Source organism: Gallinula chloropus (assembly GCF_964237585.1).
Source record: "Gallinula chloropus genome assembly, chromosome: 1".
Taxonomy (NCBI): domain Eukaryota; kingdom Metazoa; phylum Chordata; class Aves; order Gruiformes; family Rallidae; genus Gallinula; species Gallinula chloropus.
Genome location: NC_140085.1, coordinates 107,304,363 through 107,322,901, shown reverse-complemented (window position 1 = coordinate 107,322,901; position 18,539 = coordinate 107,304,363). Strand labels below are relative to the sequence as shown.

The 18,539-nt window shown below is 39.3% G+C and overlaps 1 protein-coding gene across 2 annotated transcripts in view; it reads right to left on the bottom strand.

Annotated features, from left to right (window-relative positions):
• USP25 (ubiquitin specific peptidase 25) overlaps positions 1 to 18,539 on the bottom strand; it is a 92,385-nt gene that overhangs the window by 6,821 nt on the left and 67,025 nt on the right. The window contains exons 14-22 of one of the 2 annotated variants that reach the window (XM_084269769.1): positions 17,853 to 18,061; positions 17,067 to 17,137; positions 13,317 to 13,545; positions 11,708 to 11,905; positions 10,297 to 10,436; positions 7,652 to 7,765; positions 5,672 to 5,767; positions 2,023 to 2,201; positions 1,175 to 1,253 (exon numbers count right to left, since the gene is read on the bottom strand). In XM_084269769.1, the coding sequence (XP_084125895.1) occupies positions 1,175 to 1,253; positions 2,023 to 2,201; positions 5,672 to 5,767; positions 7,652 to 7,765; positions 10,297 to 10,436; positions 11,708 to 11,905; positions 13,317 to 13,545; positions 17,067 to 17,137; positions 17,853 to 18,061 (1,315 nt within the window). The remainder of the gene's footprint in view (positions 1 to 1,174; positions 1,254 to 2,022; positions 2,202 to 5,671; positions 5,768 to 7,651; positions 7,766 to 10,296; positions 10,437 to 11,707; positions 11,906 to 13,316; positions 13,546 to 17,066; positions 17,138 to 17,852; positions 18,062 to 18,539) is intronic. The other variant, XM_084269770.1, reaches the window with a different exon arrangement.

Here is an 18,539-nt window from a genome sequence, read left to right as displayed (position 1 = left end):
TAGATTAAAAATTTAATAGGGGACAGCACAGCGTAATACATAGCCACTTAAGAAAGTCAACACAAAGAGCATGAGAATGGGGTAATGAAGCACCAACTCACTATACAGGACAAAAGCTGATAAATTCTTTAGAGAAATCACCAACTATCTGTCTCAGGAACTACCACGCGGCACGTATCTGCTGGGGAACAGAAGCCAACGCACTCCCTCACTCCTAAAGCTATTTCCAGCACTGCTTATTCTACCTGTGCAGCGCCATTGAGAAAGCAGTACAGTCCTGAGCCTTGCACAGCCTAGAAAACACAAACAAAAAGGCCCCCTCACAGGCTGGGGAGGGCAGGCTGTGAAGTAGTAGCATCTGTTGCAGGTCTTGAACCCAGTAATGAGAAATGACAAGTAAATATTTTTTGTTTGGTTTGTTGAGGGAAAAATTACTCCCATAATGCTGCTGAACAAGCTGTTTGGCCCTAATAGCAAAATGAGGTGTAAGCTGTCCACTGTTAAGAGACCTTAATGAACAGTGCTCATGCACAGTTGAAACTGATGCTGTAAAACCAGCTACAGACTTAGCTTTAAATATGAGAGCAATTATTTTGGCCAATATTAGTCACGATTATTTGATGTCTGAGGTTTGCTTTCTTTTTCTAAATGGCACAGAAGGAGGAATTAAATGCATGAACTGGTTACGTATGGTCTCGGCAAACAAACGGAGCCAGTGCTCATAAAAAACTGGGAATGCCTGCAGAGACAGCTGGAGGAAAAGCACAAATGTGACTCTGCCTGTGACCCAGTTCTCAAGATGTACAAGTCTGGGCTTTGACCACTCTCACTCCTGCACTGCTAGCTGTTTCTGACTAGAGAAAGCCAGTCAGTAAGCTCTTATGGTGATAAATTACAAAATGCTGTCAGTGACACTGAGACACGCTAAGCAGTAAGGACAAACTCACACTTGACACTTATTTATGGCTCAAGCCATTGGTATTTCACTTGTGGGGGGAAAAAACCCAACTTTTCATCAACTGATGAGAGAGGTCTGCCTACAAATAAAAGGCCTTTCAATAATGGGCTTTAGCTTCTCAGTGTAAGACAAGAAGAAAGTTGTGAAGATAAAATTTCAGCTTACTGGTAACTATTTCCCATAGCAATTTAATTTAAAGCATAAAAAAATACTGACCTCATACTCCTCCATGTTTACTTCATCTGGCTTTATCATTTCAAGTTTAGCTTGAGCAACCTTCATGATGTTACGGCACCTTACAAAAAACCAACAAGAAATCATGGAGTATTGCTGGAACGTCACAAAGGGTACAATCCAAACAAAGACAGCAGCCTCAAACAGTAGAAGCTACAGCCCCACACAAAACATCATGAAAACACTATGGCAAATGTGCTTCTTATCATATATAACCAGTAGAAGAAGTACATGTGATGGAGGTCCGTGCTATTTAAGAATTACTACTTGTTTTATTTTGCTAAATTGCCACATGGCTCAGTCTTTCTGCTTACAGCTCAGATTGCTTGAAGTTCCCCAATATTTACTTGGCAAAAGTAACACTGGAGCATTATTAACTACATAGAAATCAGACTGATGTTCTCTACCTTACAATGTACTTATTTACCTAAGTATATTTTTGGAATTTCAAGTGGAAAAGAGACATTGTCTTGCATTCAAGTTGCCCACCTAGCTTGCAAGGCTTTGCAGGGGAGTGAAGAATGCAAGCGACACAGCCTTGCACAGTTATTCTGAAAGACAGTACAGGAATCCACGTGCAATAATACAAGCAACACTGAATATTTCTCCCAATTACATAATGACAGAAGCCCAACTTCTCGTTTACTCTTCTTCAGAGATTTTTATAAAAATATTTTTTTACAAAAGCCAGTGGCAAGCTATTAACTAGAAATGAAGCCAAACACATTGCACTTCCTCTACTACATGCACCATGGGAATACAAATGGGTGTTCTCCACCCATCAGAGAACGCTGCTGAGCACAGGAAATGAGACGCTCAGACCTTATTACCTTTCATCAAAGCTAAGATTGTGATCTCCAAACTGTTCCAGCAATGTTCTCTCAATTATCTTCTTTGGTGCCTGGTTTTGGATGAAGTAAACAATTGCGTGACGCAAACGGTAATCGCATTCAGGTGGTGGATCTTCCTGGGCTAATTTCAGCAGGCGTGTGTATTCCAATTTAATTGCCTAAGTAAGTTTAAAAAAATACACATTATTCTTTCTGGCTTTTAACTCAAACTCCACAGACACTAACAGGATATTTCACATCCCATGGCCCTTTGCCTACAAAATCATTTCTTAACAATTGAATACTCCACCCTTCTAACAAGTCTGAACTAATTTTAAAAAACAAAACAAAACAAACAAACAAAAAAATCAACCAAAACCAAACACAAACCCACAAAACCAACAAATGGTAAAGCTATTCCGACCTCTCCTCAACTAAGCCTGCCAAAATACCAGGTAGACATTCACTTCAAAAGCAGTCCCAAGCAGGTTCTCTATCTCCGTGAGAGATGGTTTATCCAATCCCTACAGAAGTTTCTTTAAGCATTTACAGCCCACAAGCAGGGTAAGATTCCAGATACATGATTTTAGAAGAAAATTTTAAGTAAGATAAGATAGGTACCTCTAATAAATGGTTAAAATGCAAATACATGAATAAAATCAGTTTTGCAGGAAGTTTAATGAACACGTATGAATTTAGAAGTGAGAATGGAAAATTTCTTTCAACAAAAATGAAATTGTAGGGTTTCTGAAGACAACAATACAGCAAAACAAATAGTTAGTCTCCTATAGGGCAGGACAGGGTCCTCACTGAATATTTTAGATCGACTTTAGAGGCCCTCAGAAGTGTTTGCATTTCCAGCTTTGCCACCGCATTCATTTTAATGAACCTCGTCTGTTATGTTCATTAGATTTTATTCACTGAAACTACACAGCATGAAGAAGAGTAACAAAAAAAATAATTAAGAAAAAATGGTAACAAATATTAATGTGTCCTGTAATTTATCTCTCAAAATAGGGAGGTATCAGATTGTTTGCTAACACTAAATGTCAACTTGGAACAGATGACTTAATGCAGCAGCTTCACACAGTAGCAAAGTTTCAGTACAACATACACTCAAAATAAGGCTCCAAAGCAGGCAGAAAATTATCCCAGGAAGCGTTTCAAATTCTTTTATGGTAAGATACCTGGCAGACATAGCAGGTAACTTCCTGACTAATCTTAACTATCAGAAATTTGGGCACCCATCCTCTACTAATGCAGATTTTATTTCAGAACTAAGCACATGGGTTGGATACTGTTCATAAAGGCCTAAGCACAAAGTATACAGAGAACTTCAAAACCTGAGGATGCTCTGCATCAGTATTTTTAAATACTAAATCACACGTGTTATCATAAAACCCAGAGGTGTGGGAGAACCAATTATAAATATGAAAAGCCACAGACAGAGTTTCTATCTTACACCAGGAGTTCTGCCATTGGAAACTAAACAAGAATAACTATGCAATTAAACCCAGTTTATTGGGCTAGGGAGGCCAGAAGCAAAAAAGGAATTCCTATCAGACATTTACTTTTTCAGAGAATTACTTAGAAGTAGGAAAAAAAAAATGTAACACAAGCCCTGTAATTTTAATATGCATGTTTAAACAAGCTAAAATGGTATGCTACAGATTCAAAAATCCCATGTACAATGAAAAATTACAGGGTAACACTGAAAACAGTAAAAGTTGGAGGGTTGAAAAAGAGTGCTAGATCTTTTCATTTTCCCACTGAGAATGTTCCATGAAGATCTTAGGGTAAACATTCTACAAGGAACTGTCTATAAAGCTTAAAGAAGGGTGATTTGAAGAGGTCTCTGATCAAGGGGTATCTTACTGGGTTTGTATCAGCCATGTCTCTGGCCTAAGATCTAGAAGGGGAGCGAAATCTAGCCAGTAAAAATGACCCACATGAAAACAGGTTTTACCTGGGTTACACTTAAAAAAAACCACCCCAGGTAAATCCCATCATTTTCTGTAGCCATTCATTTTATAAAACCCTTACAACACAAAGAAACCCAGGCTTCAACAGTATTTAAAAATTCACAGAAGCTTCTACAATAAGCTTATGGAGTAATGTGAGATTTTTTCTGATGTTTCAAAATACAAATTTTGTTACAAAGTTGGCCCATGTCATCTGCATAGGTTCTTACTAATGTATTCCTCAAAAAATAAGCATGTTCCACCTCTTCTAAGCTACTGCAAATATGATGCAGCATAAAATGAGTAAGGAAATTTTCTACTCTCAACAGCTTATGTATCAGAACATTTTCTCACTCAAAGAAAAATTCTGTCCCCCATGGAGTGAAAATAAATGGTTAATTATTCAACACCCAAAAACTTTTCAATTGAGCATCGTTCTGATTACCCCAAAGCACTAAATATGATTTACTTTTTAACTGCATTTTATAAACCCCACACCTTTTCTATTAAAAAAATAATCTGGTGTTACTAAACTTCCTGGTAAAGAGTACAATTTCATCAAATGACTATTTTTTTCATCTTAACGAAAAGATGTAATCTTTTTTATTTTAAGTAGTAAATTTGGAGGGGAGGGCAGGGGGGGAACCCACAAACTGAATTCTGCACTGAATCACTCCAAAAATCATTTCACTAAATGTTGGCTATGGCAGGATTATCTCCATCCCCTGAGAGCAGGCATGGAAATAGAAAGAGCCCTGCAAACAAGTGCTATTGTCACAACACTTCTGTAAGTATCCTTTGCAAAAATCCACACAGAGAAAGCAACCCACAAGGCTTCTGTTTTCTTACATAGGGGGTTGAGAATTTGGGGGGAGGAAGGGGGGTGTTGTTCGGTTGCTGTTTAGGGGGGTTTTGTTTCTTTTGGTGTAACTATACCGTAATAATTAAGAAGAAAACAGACTGCTACTCAACAACAAAGAAGAAACTTCTTCCCTCCCACCAAATCACACTTGAGAGGATTTTACATCACGTCAGAGTAACCCCCTTTCTAACACGCTGAAAACTCAAAAGCTCATGAGCTAAAAATCTTCAGAAGTTTCTGTAGTTAAGACGACTAACTCGGTTTTAAATCTGGTATCACTGTGAAGAGTAATAACCACAAGAAGCCTAATGTCTAATTCCCAGTAATAAACCACTGCATAAGTATTACTGACATCCATGCAGCTACACAAAAGAAAGTGATTTAGATTTACTATAAATCTTTTGAGACATACAAACCAAGAACATCTCTCTGAAATGAACAACAAATGACAGAACATTGATGTCCCTACGTGAAAACAACTGATGTTCCAAACAGCCTAGCAAAGGCATGTTTTAAGTTACTAGTGGGGAATACCCCCCTCATTCTCACTGATTACATGTCCAGGTTTCATGTTACTTGCTACTATTATTAGAAAGCTAAAATGCAGAGAGGTACATAAGCTACTGATACGAAGGCAATGTTCTCTGCTGAATCAAAAGGGAAATAGCTGTCTACTTTTCAAGGCAGAAATATCTAAGTGGAGGGCTGGTACCACAGAGGAGTATGTATAAACGCTGCAACAGTCTTTATATGCATCAAAGGGTGGAGGAGGAAGGCGTATATAACAAGAAATGTCAGAGGAGAAAGTCAAAAATGTTAGTTGTACCTTAAAGAACCCTGCTTCTGGCCCACACCTGTCATAAACATTCCTGGCTTTACCTATAGCCATGATAATACCTTGCATGTTCGGGGTCAGCATGACCTGCCACAGGGGATTTAAGGTAAAAGTTTTGAATGATTAATATTTTAATGACCAAATTCAATATGCTTTTAGTCTCATGCAAGATAAAAAAAAAAACCCACACAAAAACCTTAATGCATGCATACATTGAAATGGCACGTCTCAATACAGATCTGGTGTGCATGTTCTGCAAATCAGTCATGGCAGGTGTGTACATTTTTACTAGAACAACAGATGATTAAAGGAAGTTTACAAAACCAAAATACTCAAAAACTGTGTCAAACACTATTTAACAGTTACATGATCAAAATTTCCCAGGAAAGGCAACATGCATCGTTCAGCATTAGTATCCATCAGAAACTGCATACTGAATGAGTGCTACCCGTGGCCACCAATGGATTAAAATAAAAAAAGATTTCAAATAGAAAAAAATCACCCCAATCACACTTTATGCACACTATATTAAAAGCATAGTAAACTACACTGCTTGTATCTTACACACATTCACTCAGATTAAGTGACCCATTGCTGCAAATGCAGTTGGTCCCTGAAGCGTTTGTGGAAAAATACTTAAGAATCAAACCCAAAACCTTTAACGAACACAAAGCCAAACACTGAGACACACATTTCACAGCTATTCACATCAGCTACACACAATCTGATACATCTGGTTATTCAGAAACACCTTTCTCCTTCGTCATCTGTGCACAAAGAAAAACACTCCCTCTCTCCCTGCCCAAGGTATAGCTGGCACAGCAACTAAAGCTGGCCCTTAAGAACAGAAGATGAAGAAACCCTGAACTTCCCAGAAGAGTTTTTGCATGCCTAAGAACAACATTAAAAAGAAAGTGAACACATTTATTATTAAGAACAAGGGAGCAGGGAAGAAAGTTTTCACCCTCTGAAAAGACAACAGCATGTGGAGACTAGTGGAAAAAGCGACAAAAATCCCCAGAAAGCAGGTCATTAAGTCCTTGTGTCTTTAAAAGGTGGAGACTACTCATCTGTGAGTAGTCAAACAGCATAATGACACAAACTACGTAATTTTATTCCCTATCCTGTATTCCCAGTTACAACAATTACAGGGCACAATGACCTGAAGTATCCATTTGTGTAGGAAAGCTAAAGTTTCCCATAGGTGTCTGAGAATGTGTCCTTGGTGGGCTGAGAACAGGGGCTGTGGCAACGCTAAGCCCAACCAAACCAAACCTGGAGTAAGCAGTGCCAATGCAGGAGAGTGTGATGACCTGGTACAGTGTTGCTTTCTGATGCTAAAAGAGGGCACCAGAAAATAACATCTCTGATGAGAACACTAGCTTCTCTTCTGTTCCTCATGTAGTACCAGGTACACCCAGCACACTAGATCTGAACTGAGAAAAACGAGGGTTTTTTTTTACATTTTGTTGTCTTAAGCTTTGGAAGAGTCAACTCCATCAGCTGTATCAGTTTCGGGTTGTTTCCACGGATAATGTAATCCTTGCAGCCTGAAAAGTTTAACCTTGGCAAGTAAAGGATCAGACTAGAACATCAGCTTTACTGGACTGACAAGAAAGCACGAACATTAAGAACATTGCGCGCACTATCCTGGCACTTTTTATACAAAGTAGTGGCCCCCAGTCTCTCAGAGCCTATCTGACCTAACACAAACATTCCACTTTCACAACTAAAGAGACAAATATACCTCCAGTGTCAATGGTACCATGCAAAGCGTGCCCAATTAGAGTAGCCAGTGCTTTCCTTTCGTATTTTGTTACAAATTCAGACATGGTTAAGGTTACAAATCGCTAAGCGCTTAGTTTGGCAGAGACCCGTTAGGTGTCACGGTGTGCAAACATGCCAGAAGTTCTCATCAGGCAGCACAAGAAAGCACTGAGGAGTGGTGCACACGACTGCAGTCAGATGTACCTCATCGTCATAACCCCCCTCCTCTGACTCAATCACAAAAGTCCCTACATCGGGAATCGCCACCTCTACAACTCGCTGGTTAGGAGCTGGTTGAGCTGGGGCATTATCAGAGCTCTGCAGAAGAAAACTGTTATCAGCACGTGTGTGGGGGGAAAACAAACACAAACAGTAAATAGAGAAAATTAAGAGACTCAAACTGACAGGCTAATCAATTAAGTAAAACCATGTGCACTGCTGAAGTTCGGAGGAAGATTGTAAGCATCACTTATATTCTCTAATTACTTACAGTTTCTTTATTTTTAAGCAGTACATTTTAAAATTAAGCCATAATTATTAAAACATTTAACTTGTTCTTTATTTGCTAATTACATCTTTACAGGTTACTATGCCAGTCTTGCAACTCTAACGTCCACCTCAAATTTAAGGAAGTTGTGAAAGGATGAGTCCGGGAACCACCACTTCTTTTCATACATTGCACCAAAAAATTACTGAACACACCCAAACTACCTGATTCTTTCACACTAGGCAAAGGCCTAGTGACACTTCCTGATGCTCTGGCAGGAAGGGAAGATATAAAAAAGCCACTAGCAATCAGATATCTGAAAGAATATGTAAAGGTGCATTACATTTAAACAAGTTTGGTTTTTTAGACAAAAACTCTGCTCATATGGTCGACTGGTACACAAACAGCCAGTTTACAACATTCACAGAACTTAAACATAGGCTCTAATCTGACTAAACACAGAGCTAGGGCCATGTTAAGCATTCTGCAACTGTTACAACAGCTTCTTTTAGAATAGATTCCCAAAACACACATAGTACCTATTTACATCCAGCGCTGCAGAAATACAAAGGAGGACTGAGCAATCAGAGGGCGGAAGAATGGACACAAATGATCACCTGGTGACTAACCTACTACCTTGTTTGTTAGGTGGATGTTGGCTTTCCTTCTTTTAAAGTGGACAAACAAAAAAATGGATGGAAGGAACAAATCCCTGCATGTCAGAATGCATATGGAAGTAGATTGGAATGAAATTGGAATGAAAGCTGATACATTGAGAAGGAAGCACAATTCTGCCCAACTTAAACTTGGGTATGCAGAGAGCAGCCTTTAAACAATGAGTAATTTCTGATTAGCTAGAAATTGGCTTTACATTCTAACAGCTGACATATATTTGTTTCTATATAAAAGAATCTGCATGGTTTGGGAGCTTTTGCTTTGAGAGACATGCACATTGTTGAAAAACAACACAATGAAAATATTGGATGTACCTCATTAAGCCTATCATGGTGTTCCCCATGTGGTTCCTCAACCACAGTCTTGTGGACAAAAGTCCTAAGGCTGATCACTGTGCGAAGTGTCATCAGCCTAAACCAAATCACTTGATCCAAGGAATCAAGTCTGTAAGATTCTTCCACATTCCACCAGGACAGATGCCCACAGAGGACAGCATCCTGCAGGACATGTTAGTATGGGTTTGGTATCTTCATAGCTATCCCTTCAGCTGGAGGGAACTCGTATTAAACAGGCTTCCCTCAACTTTTTCTGTGTTCCGAAAGCTCAAAAATAGAGTCAGATATGCTGTAGCCTGAAGTAGTACTGGTAAAGCATCTTTTCATCCAGAGTTACATTAGTTTCCCAGTTGGATTTGATTTCAGTTTAAGACAGTGTGCTTCTCTCCACCACAGAAAAGAGGGATGAAAAACACATGAGGTGTAAGAGTCAACAAGCTGTCAGATCATTTTCAAATGCTTTCGGAGGACTTTCGTGTTGGCCCCAACTAGCTGGGGCTAGATTGCTTTCATCTAATGAGGATTCATATGTGAACTTAGGAAGCTTGCTTAAGATTTTAGCTAGATCTGAATTGTTCATATCTCTGGTGGCTACTAGAGGTGCCTACAGAAGTTATAGTGTACTTTTTGTATGTTTTATCCTTACTTGCTTTATTGGCAAATGCATTGGTCATTTTTATACATATGTATTTATGGTGAAGAAAAAAACCAATTGCTGAAAGAAAACACTTACATACTAGTTTCATTAATAACTCAAAAGTAATTAATTTCCAAGTCTTCTTAGCATTTGTCGTATGAAGTGAAAACAATTACTCAACAATAATTCTTGTAACTATTTTAAGTTAATATAAGCATCTGATGAACTAAAAACTGTAATCAACTTGTGGATTTGCATTAAAGCTACAGAATACTGTTTAAGAAAACCCAACACTTGTTTTTGAAAGCTATTTTAGCTTCCATAAATCCTTCAAGGAAATGCGACTGTAGTCTTCCATCTCTGAGATAAAAACCTGAATGTTTAAAGCAGTGTTTTTCAAGTCTTTTACATGGAACATAAGCAAAAATAAATGAACCATCTAACATTCTGGTAAGATGGTTGGCACAAACATGACTGTCATTTGAACAACATGCTGTTCTCTTAGCAAGTACTTTAATTGCCTAAGAGGACATCTATCTTAGCACTTTTTTCCTACTAGGCTTGTTACTGCAGTACTTGCTGTCTGGATGGAGTTTAGTGTTGGTCAGTCCCTGAAATGTAAACCGCTGTTTCTACAAAATATACAGACACATTTTTACATCATTTCCACTTGTAAAATAAGAGAGAAGTATTTCAAGCTTCAAAATATCCTCACCGTATCCATTATAGCTTCTGGACCTCTATCTTCTTGTTCAGCTAAAGCTTTATTGATTGCTTGTACGGAATCTTCTTTTAAGTGCTTCGAAATATCAGTTCTTGATGGCTGCTCTAAGTACTCTGGTTCTCCTGCTTGAACTTAGTGACAGAAATAAGATAACAATTCTGTGTGTTAATACAAGCATGGATTTATTATTGATTAGTTTTATTTGGGTCACTGTCTCTCAGATGCAGTAACCCACACATAAAGTCTTTATAAAGTATCATTTGTATTCGAACCAGTAAAGTTTTTGAGTCGGGGGCAACCACATAGGGGACAACTACAAAGAAAGATGAGATTGTACCTGGACCTTCTGTGGGATACAGACCCAGTATATGGAATGACCTACACACACTTGAGTGCCAGATGCATTTTTACTTCACAAAATAATCAACACATTATATTCTTCTGACTTAATGGAAATTGCAAGGTCTCCCCCACTTGAGGGCATCAAAACTGATAGCATAAATAGTGTCTTATATTCCTTACACAACGAAAGGAAATTTTGGCAGACTAGTAAAACATTCATTTAGTACTTTCCATTAGCAACAAAAGAACTAAAACCAGTCTCAAAGTATTTACAAAGACAAAACATGTAGAAGATGAAGCCACTCTCCACAGAGTTTGCACACAGAGAAGTGTCATGTAATCACTGCACATTTTATGTTGTTTGTAGTCACCAGTAAGTTATAAGAAATCTATGAGAACACCTGGACAGAAGTCTCAATACACAAATCAATAGTGAACTTTCACATAGTGTACATGCAGCCGCCTACAACACAGCAAACAGGGAACCTAAAACCTGGCAGGTTTTTCTCTGTGCAAGCAGGCATATGTTTTATGGTCAGACTTTATTAGCTGGGCTCATAACAGCACTGGCCTTGCTGTTCAGAGCCTTTTCCCCAGTTTTAACACCCTTACTTTTACCCTATGGAACAGTATTCCATACAAGAATGATTCTCAAGATCTAAATTCTGTCCCAATTTAAAATAAGGTAGGTCTTCTACTCATTCATTCTGCATAGAAGACTATACACCACTTACAGACAAATTCTCAGAGACTGGTGAGAGCTGCTAACAGTTACTAAGTTAAAAGGCCAAAGTTTCTACAAGGAAAAAAAGAAAAACCCAAACCATAAAAGCTAAGCACAACTGGAAGGGACAAGTCAGAAGCAATTTTTTTTTTTCCTTTAAATAAAAAAATAAATGCAAACTAAACTGCAAGTACACTTACCCTGGCCAAGTAAATAGCTATAATTCAAGATTACACAAATTAACTTTTTCTTCCTTTCTAAAGTTTCAAAACAATGCATACAAACCCCAGTGAGTTTTGGGTCTGCCCCTTTTGTAAACATGTAGAAGGAGCTAACCTGGAGCAGGTGAGGGTGCTGGTGCCCTTGGTATCTGAGATAACAACTTTTCCTGCTGTGCTTTCTGAGCTAGTTCTGCATCCCACTCTTCGAGTTCTTTTTCAAAACGTTTATTGTCTTCTTTGACATAATCCCTTAGATCAGAAGGTAGCGTGTCCATCCCAACAAGGAGCTGTCCTGTTTCTTTGTTAAACTCCTCTGGGGTAACATGAAATATAAAGTTCAGAAAAACAAAGAATAGGGGAAATGAAAGTATGTTCAACAAGTTTTCTCAAGTGAATTACTGGAAACATACAGTACAGCACCAAGTCCCTAAATCTATATTATTTCTAACTGGTTTTTGGTTTGGGTTTTTTTTATCTATTAGGCAACTCATCTGCTACTGAAGTGTATGGCTACAGTTCTTGGGACCTTTGTATCCTATGTGCTTGGGCACTATCCAGTCATCACCATTTGGAAAGATGAGCCTTTTGGGCCAGAAGCACTCTGTGACTGTGAACATTCAAGGTGGGGGGGGGTGGGGGTGGAAGGTCACAAAAAAGTCACAAAATGACTCCATAGCTTGACTGCATTACTGGCACATGGGGCTGGATGCAACTCAACTTCCCAGCAGAAAAAGGTAAGGAGAGCAGGCCTATAGGGATTTGGCAAGTCAACAGATAAGAACACCAGCTACTTTGAGTAACCTTCCATTCTGCTTTGAATGGCCTGTACAAGAATATCCAGATTCTAGATCAACCAGATGTAATTTTTCCCCAGCAAGCAGGCCTGACACTGCCATCCTACAGGGCCCATAAACCCTATGACTGCAAGTCCACTGCTAAATGTGGCAATCTAGAAATGTCAAGGTTAATCTCTGTTCTCATTTAAAAACCGAACAAAGGCACACTCTAGCTTTCTGCCCTATGAAAAGACAGGAGCACGAAAATTTTCTGCCACCTGCTATTGAATCTCTGACAATTTTCACAGTCAGCTGCCTATCTGCCATTATCAGGCCCAAAAAAACTCATGCTAAGGGGTCTCTACCCTCCATCCAAACACTTTCATACAAAGCTCACAGTTAGATGCTACTACCTGGCCCCCACCCAAAATAAAAAAAAAAAAGAATCCAAATCCATGTGTTACTTTGGTTTAATGTGTTGTTGGTAGGGTTAAGTCATTCATTCAATATACCACATAAAGCTTCAAGTTTCCACACTCCAGTTAAGTTCAGAGTTCCGAAGCTTACAAAAAAAAACTATACAAATATTTTGGTATCAAGAGGTTCATCTCTGCACTTCCGCATTTCTGCTCTAATCTTCAGTGAGATATCCTCTCCAAGTCTGAACATGCAGTCACTTGGTTAACATGCTTACAAGTTAGCAAACTTACTTCGTATCTCGCTCTTATTAGTGCTGAAATACTAGCACTCTTCATTAATATGAAAGTTGAAGAGTGATTGTTCCACACACAAAAACCATTTAACAGTTATGAGCATTGAAAACCCCCCAAAACTTTCAATAATTATCACAAGCATTTCAAAAGTCTGGAAATCCATCTGAAAGAAGCTTGCTTTATCAATATATTCAGCTATTCTGTTCCAAGCAGGAAACATATCCATTAACATTACCTTGTATCAAGAATTGCTCCTTATCATTGATATACATTAAACAATATGCGCTGGCATTCCGGTAGCCGCCAAAAGAGTCCCGTTCCAACTCCTCCCAAGTTGACTTTGTCACAGAAATATCGTTGTATTTCATCCATCTGCTCTGGTGGTGGTCATAAATATATGCCCAGTAGTGTCCTGCATTAGCTTGACCTTCATGAACTAGCACAGCATGCAACCTATAAGGAACCTTAAACAAAAAAAAACCAAACAGAACAGAGCGCCCAAAATGTCAAACTGTCCGTGCCAGCATTTAGCAGTAATAGCTACATTAAATAAAAGCAACAGAAATTAAGTTAAACAGGATCAAAGAATGACACAAAGTGAAAACAAAGAGGTAAAACTAACCATCTACTAAATGGAAGGACTTGGAACTATTTCACTTACCACTCCTAGTCACAAGAGATCTTAGAAACTTCAGTAAGTCTATGGCATAAACATCTACTTCGCTGCCTTTACTGACAGGCACCCTCTTTTCATAATTCCTTAAAATCCCTACTTTGCTTGCATCTACAAAAAATCCCTTCAAATATTTCTGCTTTGAGAGACTATGATTTGGCTCCAGTTCTGACCTTGTAAACTTGTCCTGAAGTCTGGAAAGGCATATGCAAATTCAGGGTAGTAAACTCTGTGCTTTCTGTGTACTGGTAAGAGAGTTTATTTAAAGGAATATGTGGGACCTGAATACTTCTCATTTACTCAAAGGAAAAATTCTTACAGTACAATAAGAATACAATCATTTTCCAGTATTGTAAAAGCATTGCTAAGAGAAGCATGGAACACATAAGGAGATTCTCTCCCTCCTCCTGAAGCAGAGAAGGAAGATACCAGTTTCTAGGATCAATGTACAAAGGTATCCTGTGTGACATTCGTTCACTGACAATTAAGAAGAATGGGAAACTTAACTTCTACCTAGTAAGCTGGAAATCTGAAGTGGAGAGAGGGAGAGAGAGAGATGGGGGCAGAATGAACCAGTGCTTCCATACAAGTCTTTTAAAAGTATCTTAGTGATCAGCTCATTTTAGCCTGCGGAAACAACACGTGCAACATAAAAGGGAACACTGATCTTCCCTGCTATGCGCCTGTATGACCACAGCTCAGCTGGGATGAAAAAACAAAACCACCTTCTGCTGCCGCAGTCTGACCTGTAGATAAAGGGTCTATTGAACACAAGGTGTAGTACATATTTGTTGTAAGTATCATTTAAGCACCTCAATAATCAGTAACCATAAATACATATGTAACTATCAATGAGAAACACCCTGAAGTTATTTTTAACCTGATCATTCTCGTCCAGGCAATACGTAAGCGCTGGAGATTTTGCAGCCTGCCTTGAACTGTAAAGCTGACGGACTGCACAGCAGTCAGCAATCCAAGTCTGCCATCCCAAAGACCGAACTGCACAGTAAATCTCCCAAATACAAGAAATACACACAGAAGAAATCCTAGCAAGTCCTTCAACCTGAATGCTCTGGGTTTTTTAACATCTGTTACCAAACCAGCGTGAAAGCCTTCTTAAAAGATTCCAAGCCCATGCGTATGCACATAAATATATGCAGATCCTGATTTAAAGAAAAAAAGAAGTGAGGTCTCTTTAGACTTCACTGCTACCATTTTCCTCGCCCTAAAATAGAGCAATAAAACTCCAAGTGAATTAATTTAAATCATACTACTTAAAACCATGTTAACTGGGTCAGCTTGAGGGCCCCTACCCCTCTGTCCAACCCTGGAAGACCAGCTGTCAGTCACCCACGCTGAGCCTCCAAAAGGGTTCCCCACAGGGGTCTGTGACTAGGGGACAGGCGAGTTCAGTGTTTACAGGCACCTCTTGCCATAAGCTACTATATCAACTGCGGATAACAGTACAGAGCAACACAAGTAAATAGTTGGCATTAAACTTCTTAGCTTTGGCTTATTACTCATGAAACAGAAATTGAGCCTCACCAACCTGGTCACAAGTAGCTACAGAACAGATATATCAACGCTCATACATCAAAGACGAACTCCCCACAGGAAAACCAGGAGTGTTTAATTTCCCCACAACAAGTTCATGGAAGGAGGGAAATAATCAAATGAGCAGCTGATGAAAACTACTCATTTGGGAGGATCAGGCAAAATAAGAATTTTGGGGATATATTTCATGACAATTTGACAAGGGACAACCATAGCTTCCTTAGAATCAAAGGGGACACAGGGAGAAAATGAAGACCTGCTCAAATAGTCCTACAACTGTGTCATTCAGAGGAAAAGATCAATACTGTCAAACTGCTCCCAGAGAATGGGGCAACACTAAGCTATCCAATCACCCTGACAGATGCAGAGCTGGGCAGTGGACAAACAAACCACTATAAGCACCTGTCTGCTCCCTCTTGCACCAAAACACCCCCAGGGACAAAGCCAGCTGAACTGCAGGAGGAGAGCCTTCACTTCCAGCCTGGGATTTCAGACAGGTTCAGTACCTATCTGCTCCCTAACAATCACTTAACACACACACAACTACTTTCAGGCATGGCACAGGGACCCCGTTTCTGGAATTGTGTTTCAAAACAAAGCCACAAGCAAACGAACAAACAAATCTGGTCTACTTTATGCCAATCTGTACTAGGAGAAAGTGTTAATTTATTAAGTAACCTCCTCTTTTCCATTGTAATGATTGCTCACTAACATCTTCACTGTTCAGATGTATTTCCTCCAGTAACACACAAGACAACAAAGGTAGGCTATGTGGATAGCAGCCTGTAGCCTTCCTGTTAGAACACAAATATTAAGGAAAAAACGGCTGCCAGGAGGCAGCTTAAAGCCATCTAGGCAGGTCTGCCTGAAGTACTTAACATCAGAGCTCGGCTGCCAGGAACTATTAGAGATCTTGTACAACATGAAAACATATCTTAAGGAAAACTATAAGCTGAACAGAAGCTTCCTTGGAAGGAAAAATAATTCTTTTTACTAACAGAAAGTAACAGAGGAAGTAATCCTTAACCTTAAAACTCGTTAAAGGGAGCAAGCATGAGTATGTGAACATAACAAATACCAGAGAAGCCAGGACTCCATAGTAAAGCATTCTAAAAATGCTGTTCGGATTACAGGGCATGAGAATCTCCCTAAAAGGCAGTTTATACTAACAGTCAAGGTTTTGACTGATGCTATATCTAGACAGAGTTCCATAAAACCCAAGAAAAAACAAAACAACATAACACCCCACTGGCATTATTAACTAAAAATAAAATGAAGAGCCTTAAATTCTCAAGTATTAGTATATAAGTTGCAGTATACAACGGCTGTAAGCACTGAAATATAAAAGCAAGTTTCTTGTGTCTAATGCTTTGCCTCCTTAACGCCATAAGGCTACCTAGCAATACAGTCAAAATTGGGGTACGAAAATTTTATTGTGTTATACAAAACTAAGTTCTGCATTCGAGTGAAAAAAGTGGATCAGAGATAGAATGTATTTGGGCTTTTCATCACAACATTGCTAAAACTTAAGTGTGTCATGCATTATATACCTGTCTCATGTCACCTGTGAAATATAGTAATGCTGTCCTATATCTGACTGTACACAAAATTAAAACCTATTATGACTTTCCAATCAGATTTCTCGAACTATTGTATCTAACTGTTGTACACTGGCCCTATTTTCAAGCATCTAAGAACTTGAATACAAGTGACAAAAAGGATCAATTTTGAATTATCTTGTGCAGAAATTGTACTTACTTGGACCATTGTTTTGTCAGAGTACATCAATTCAATTGTCCGATGTATTCTAGATATACTCTCTTGTAAATCTAAAAGAGGAAAAAAAGCAGCAGCTCTCTTCAATGAAGCTGTGTAATTGCACATGGCCACATCTTTCATTTTTCTCATTAAAGGCTCAAGCAAGGGTACATTTCGCATTTGGTGCATCTGTTTATCTCCCTACATGCCAAACACCAGATCTTCTCAGACGATAAAGCAGACAGCGTGATTCGTCATACAGCACTGCTCATTTCCTAGAGCTCACCCCAGCCCACCCCTGCTGGGACAACCACTCCCCTTGTTTCCCTCACAGCAAGGGAACAGGCGACAAGCTCAGACCAGAAAGCCTCTGCTCAGAGGTTGGATGAATTTCCTCCTCAGGGAAGAGGCCACTCTACCCTAAGTCCCTCACAGAGCACCAAGTCACAGCACGGGCCCAGCCACCATCACACTGACGACTCACACGTGTTAGAGATGTTCTTGGATGCGGAACCCATCTCTGTTTCATTTGACTCCAACACCACACACACACTCAGAAACCCGCACTGAAACACCCATGTACGCTTCATTCAATGCCCAGGTTACACCTTCAGTTTACACACCTCCAGTCTACTACAACCTCTGACTTCCTTTCCTGTGTGCTGGACATGCACTTGCAAGTATGAAACAAGCAACTCAGCATGCACATGGACACTCAGGCAATTTTACCCCCGTTTCCACAAATCCTGTCCAAGAGCAAATGCACTCTCCAGCTTGTGGCGTTACCTCTAGTGTCATTCTCTACTTCAGTCCTCCAGCGATGTAAACACCCCTCTAGGACAGACAGCTCTTCCTCAGTGATGTGCCTTGGTGCCGGGTGCATTGGCAGGTCAGGAGGAATTCGTGACTGCGTGAATGGTTTATGTATTACTGATCTTTGTACAGGAGATGTGCTTGGAACATCTGAAGATGAAGGCCCCTGCTGCTCTACTGTGCTGCATTCGTTTAAAACAAAACACAAAAATTGAATCATCATGTATATGAACTAACAGATACATGATAAAAGCAAGATCTCCATCTGAAAACAGAGATTTTTAAAAGCAATTATTCATACAGTACAATCCAGAAAAGTTACCTACACTACCAATGTGGAATTACAATGTAAATTCTGAAAACTTTGAGGTGTACGACATGGTATCACAATAACTCTGGCTGCCATTACCAAAGATAGAGGAACCTTAACTGCATTGCTCAAGCCAGTTTGCTTTACTTGAAAAGCTAGTCAACATTTTCAAGTAATGTCACACAAGTAAGCCCTGGGATTTGAAGCATTTAGTGGCAAACTGTGGAGAAAAAATAAAAATAATAAAAATGTCAGTGGCTTGTCCTGTGGCTCACTGATATAAAATCCAATACAGAGAAGTTCTCCATTTAATACCTTCTTCACATCTTTTGCCTAGCAGACTTTCTTTT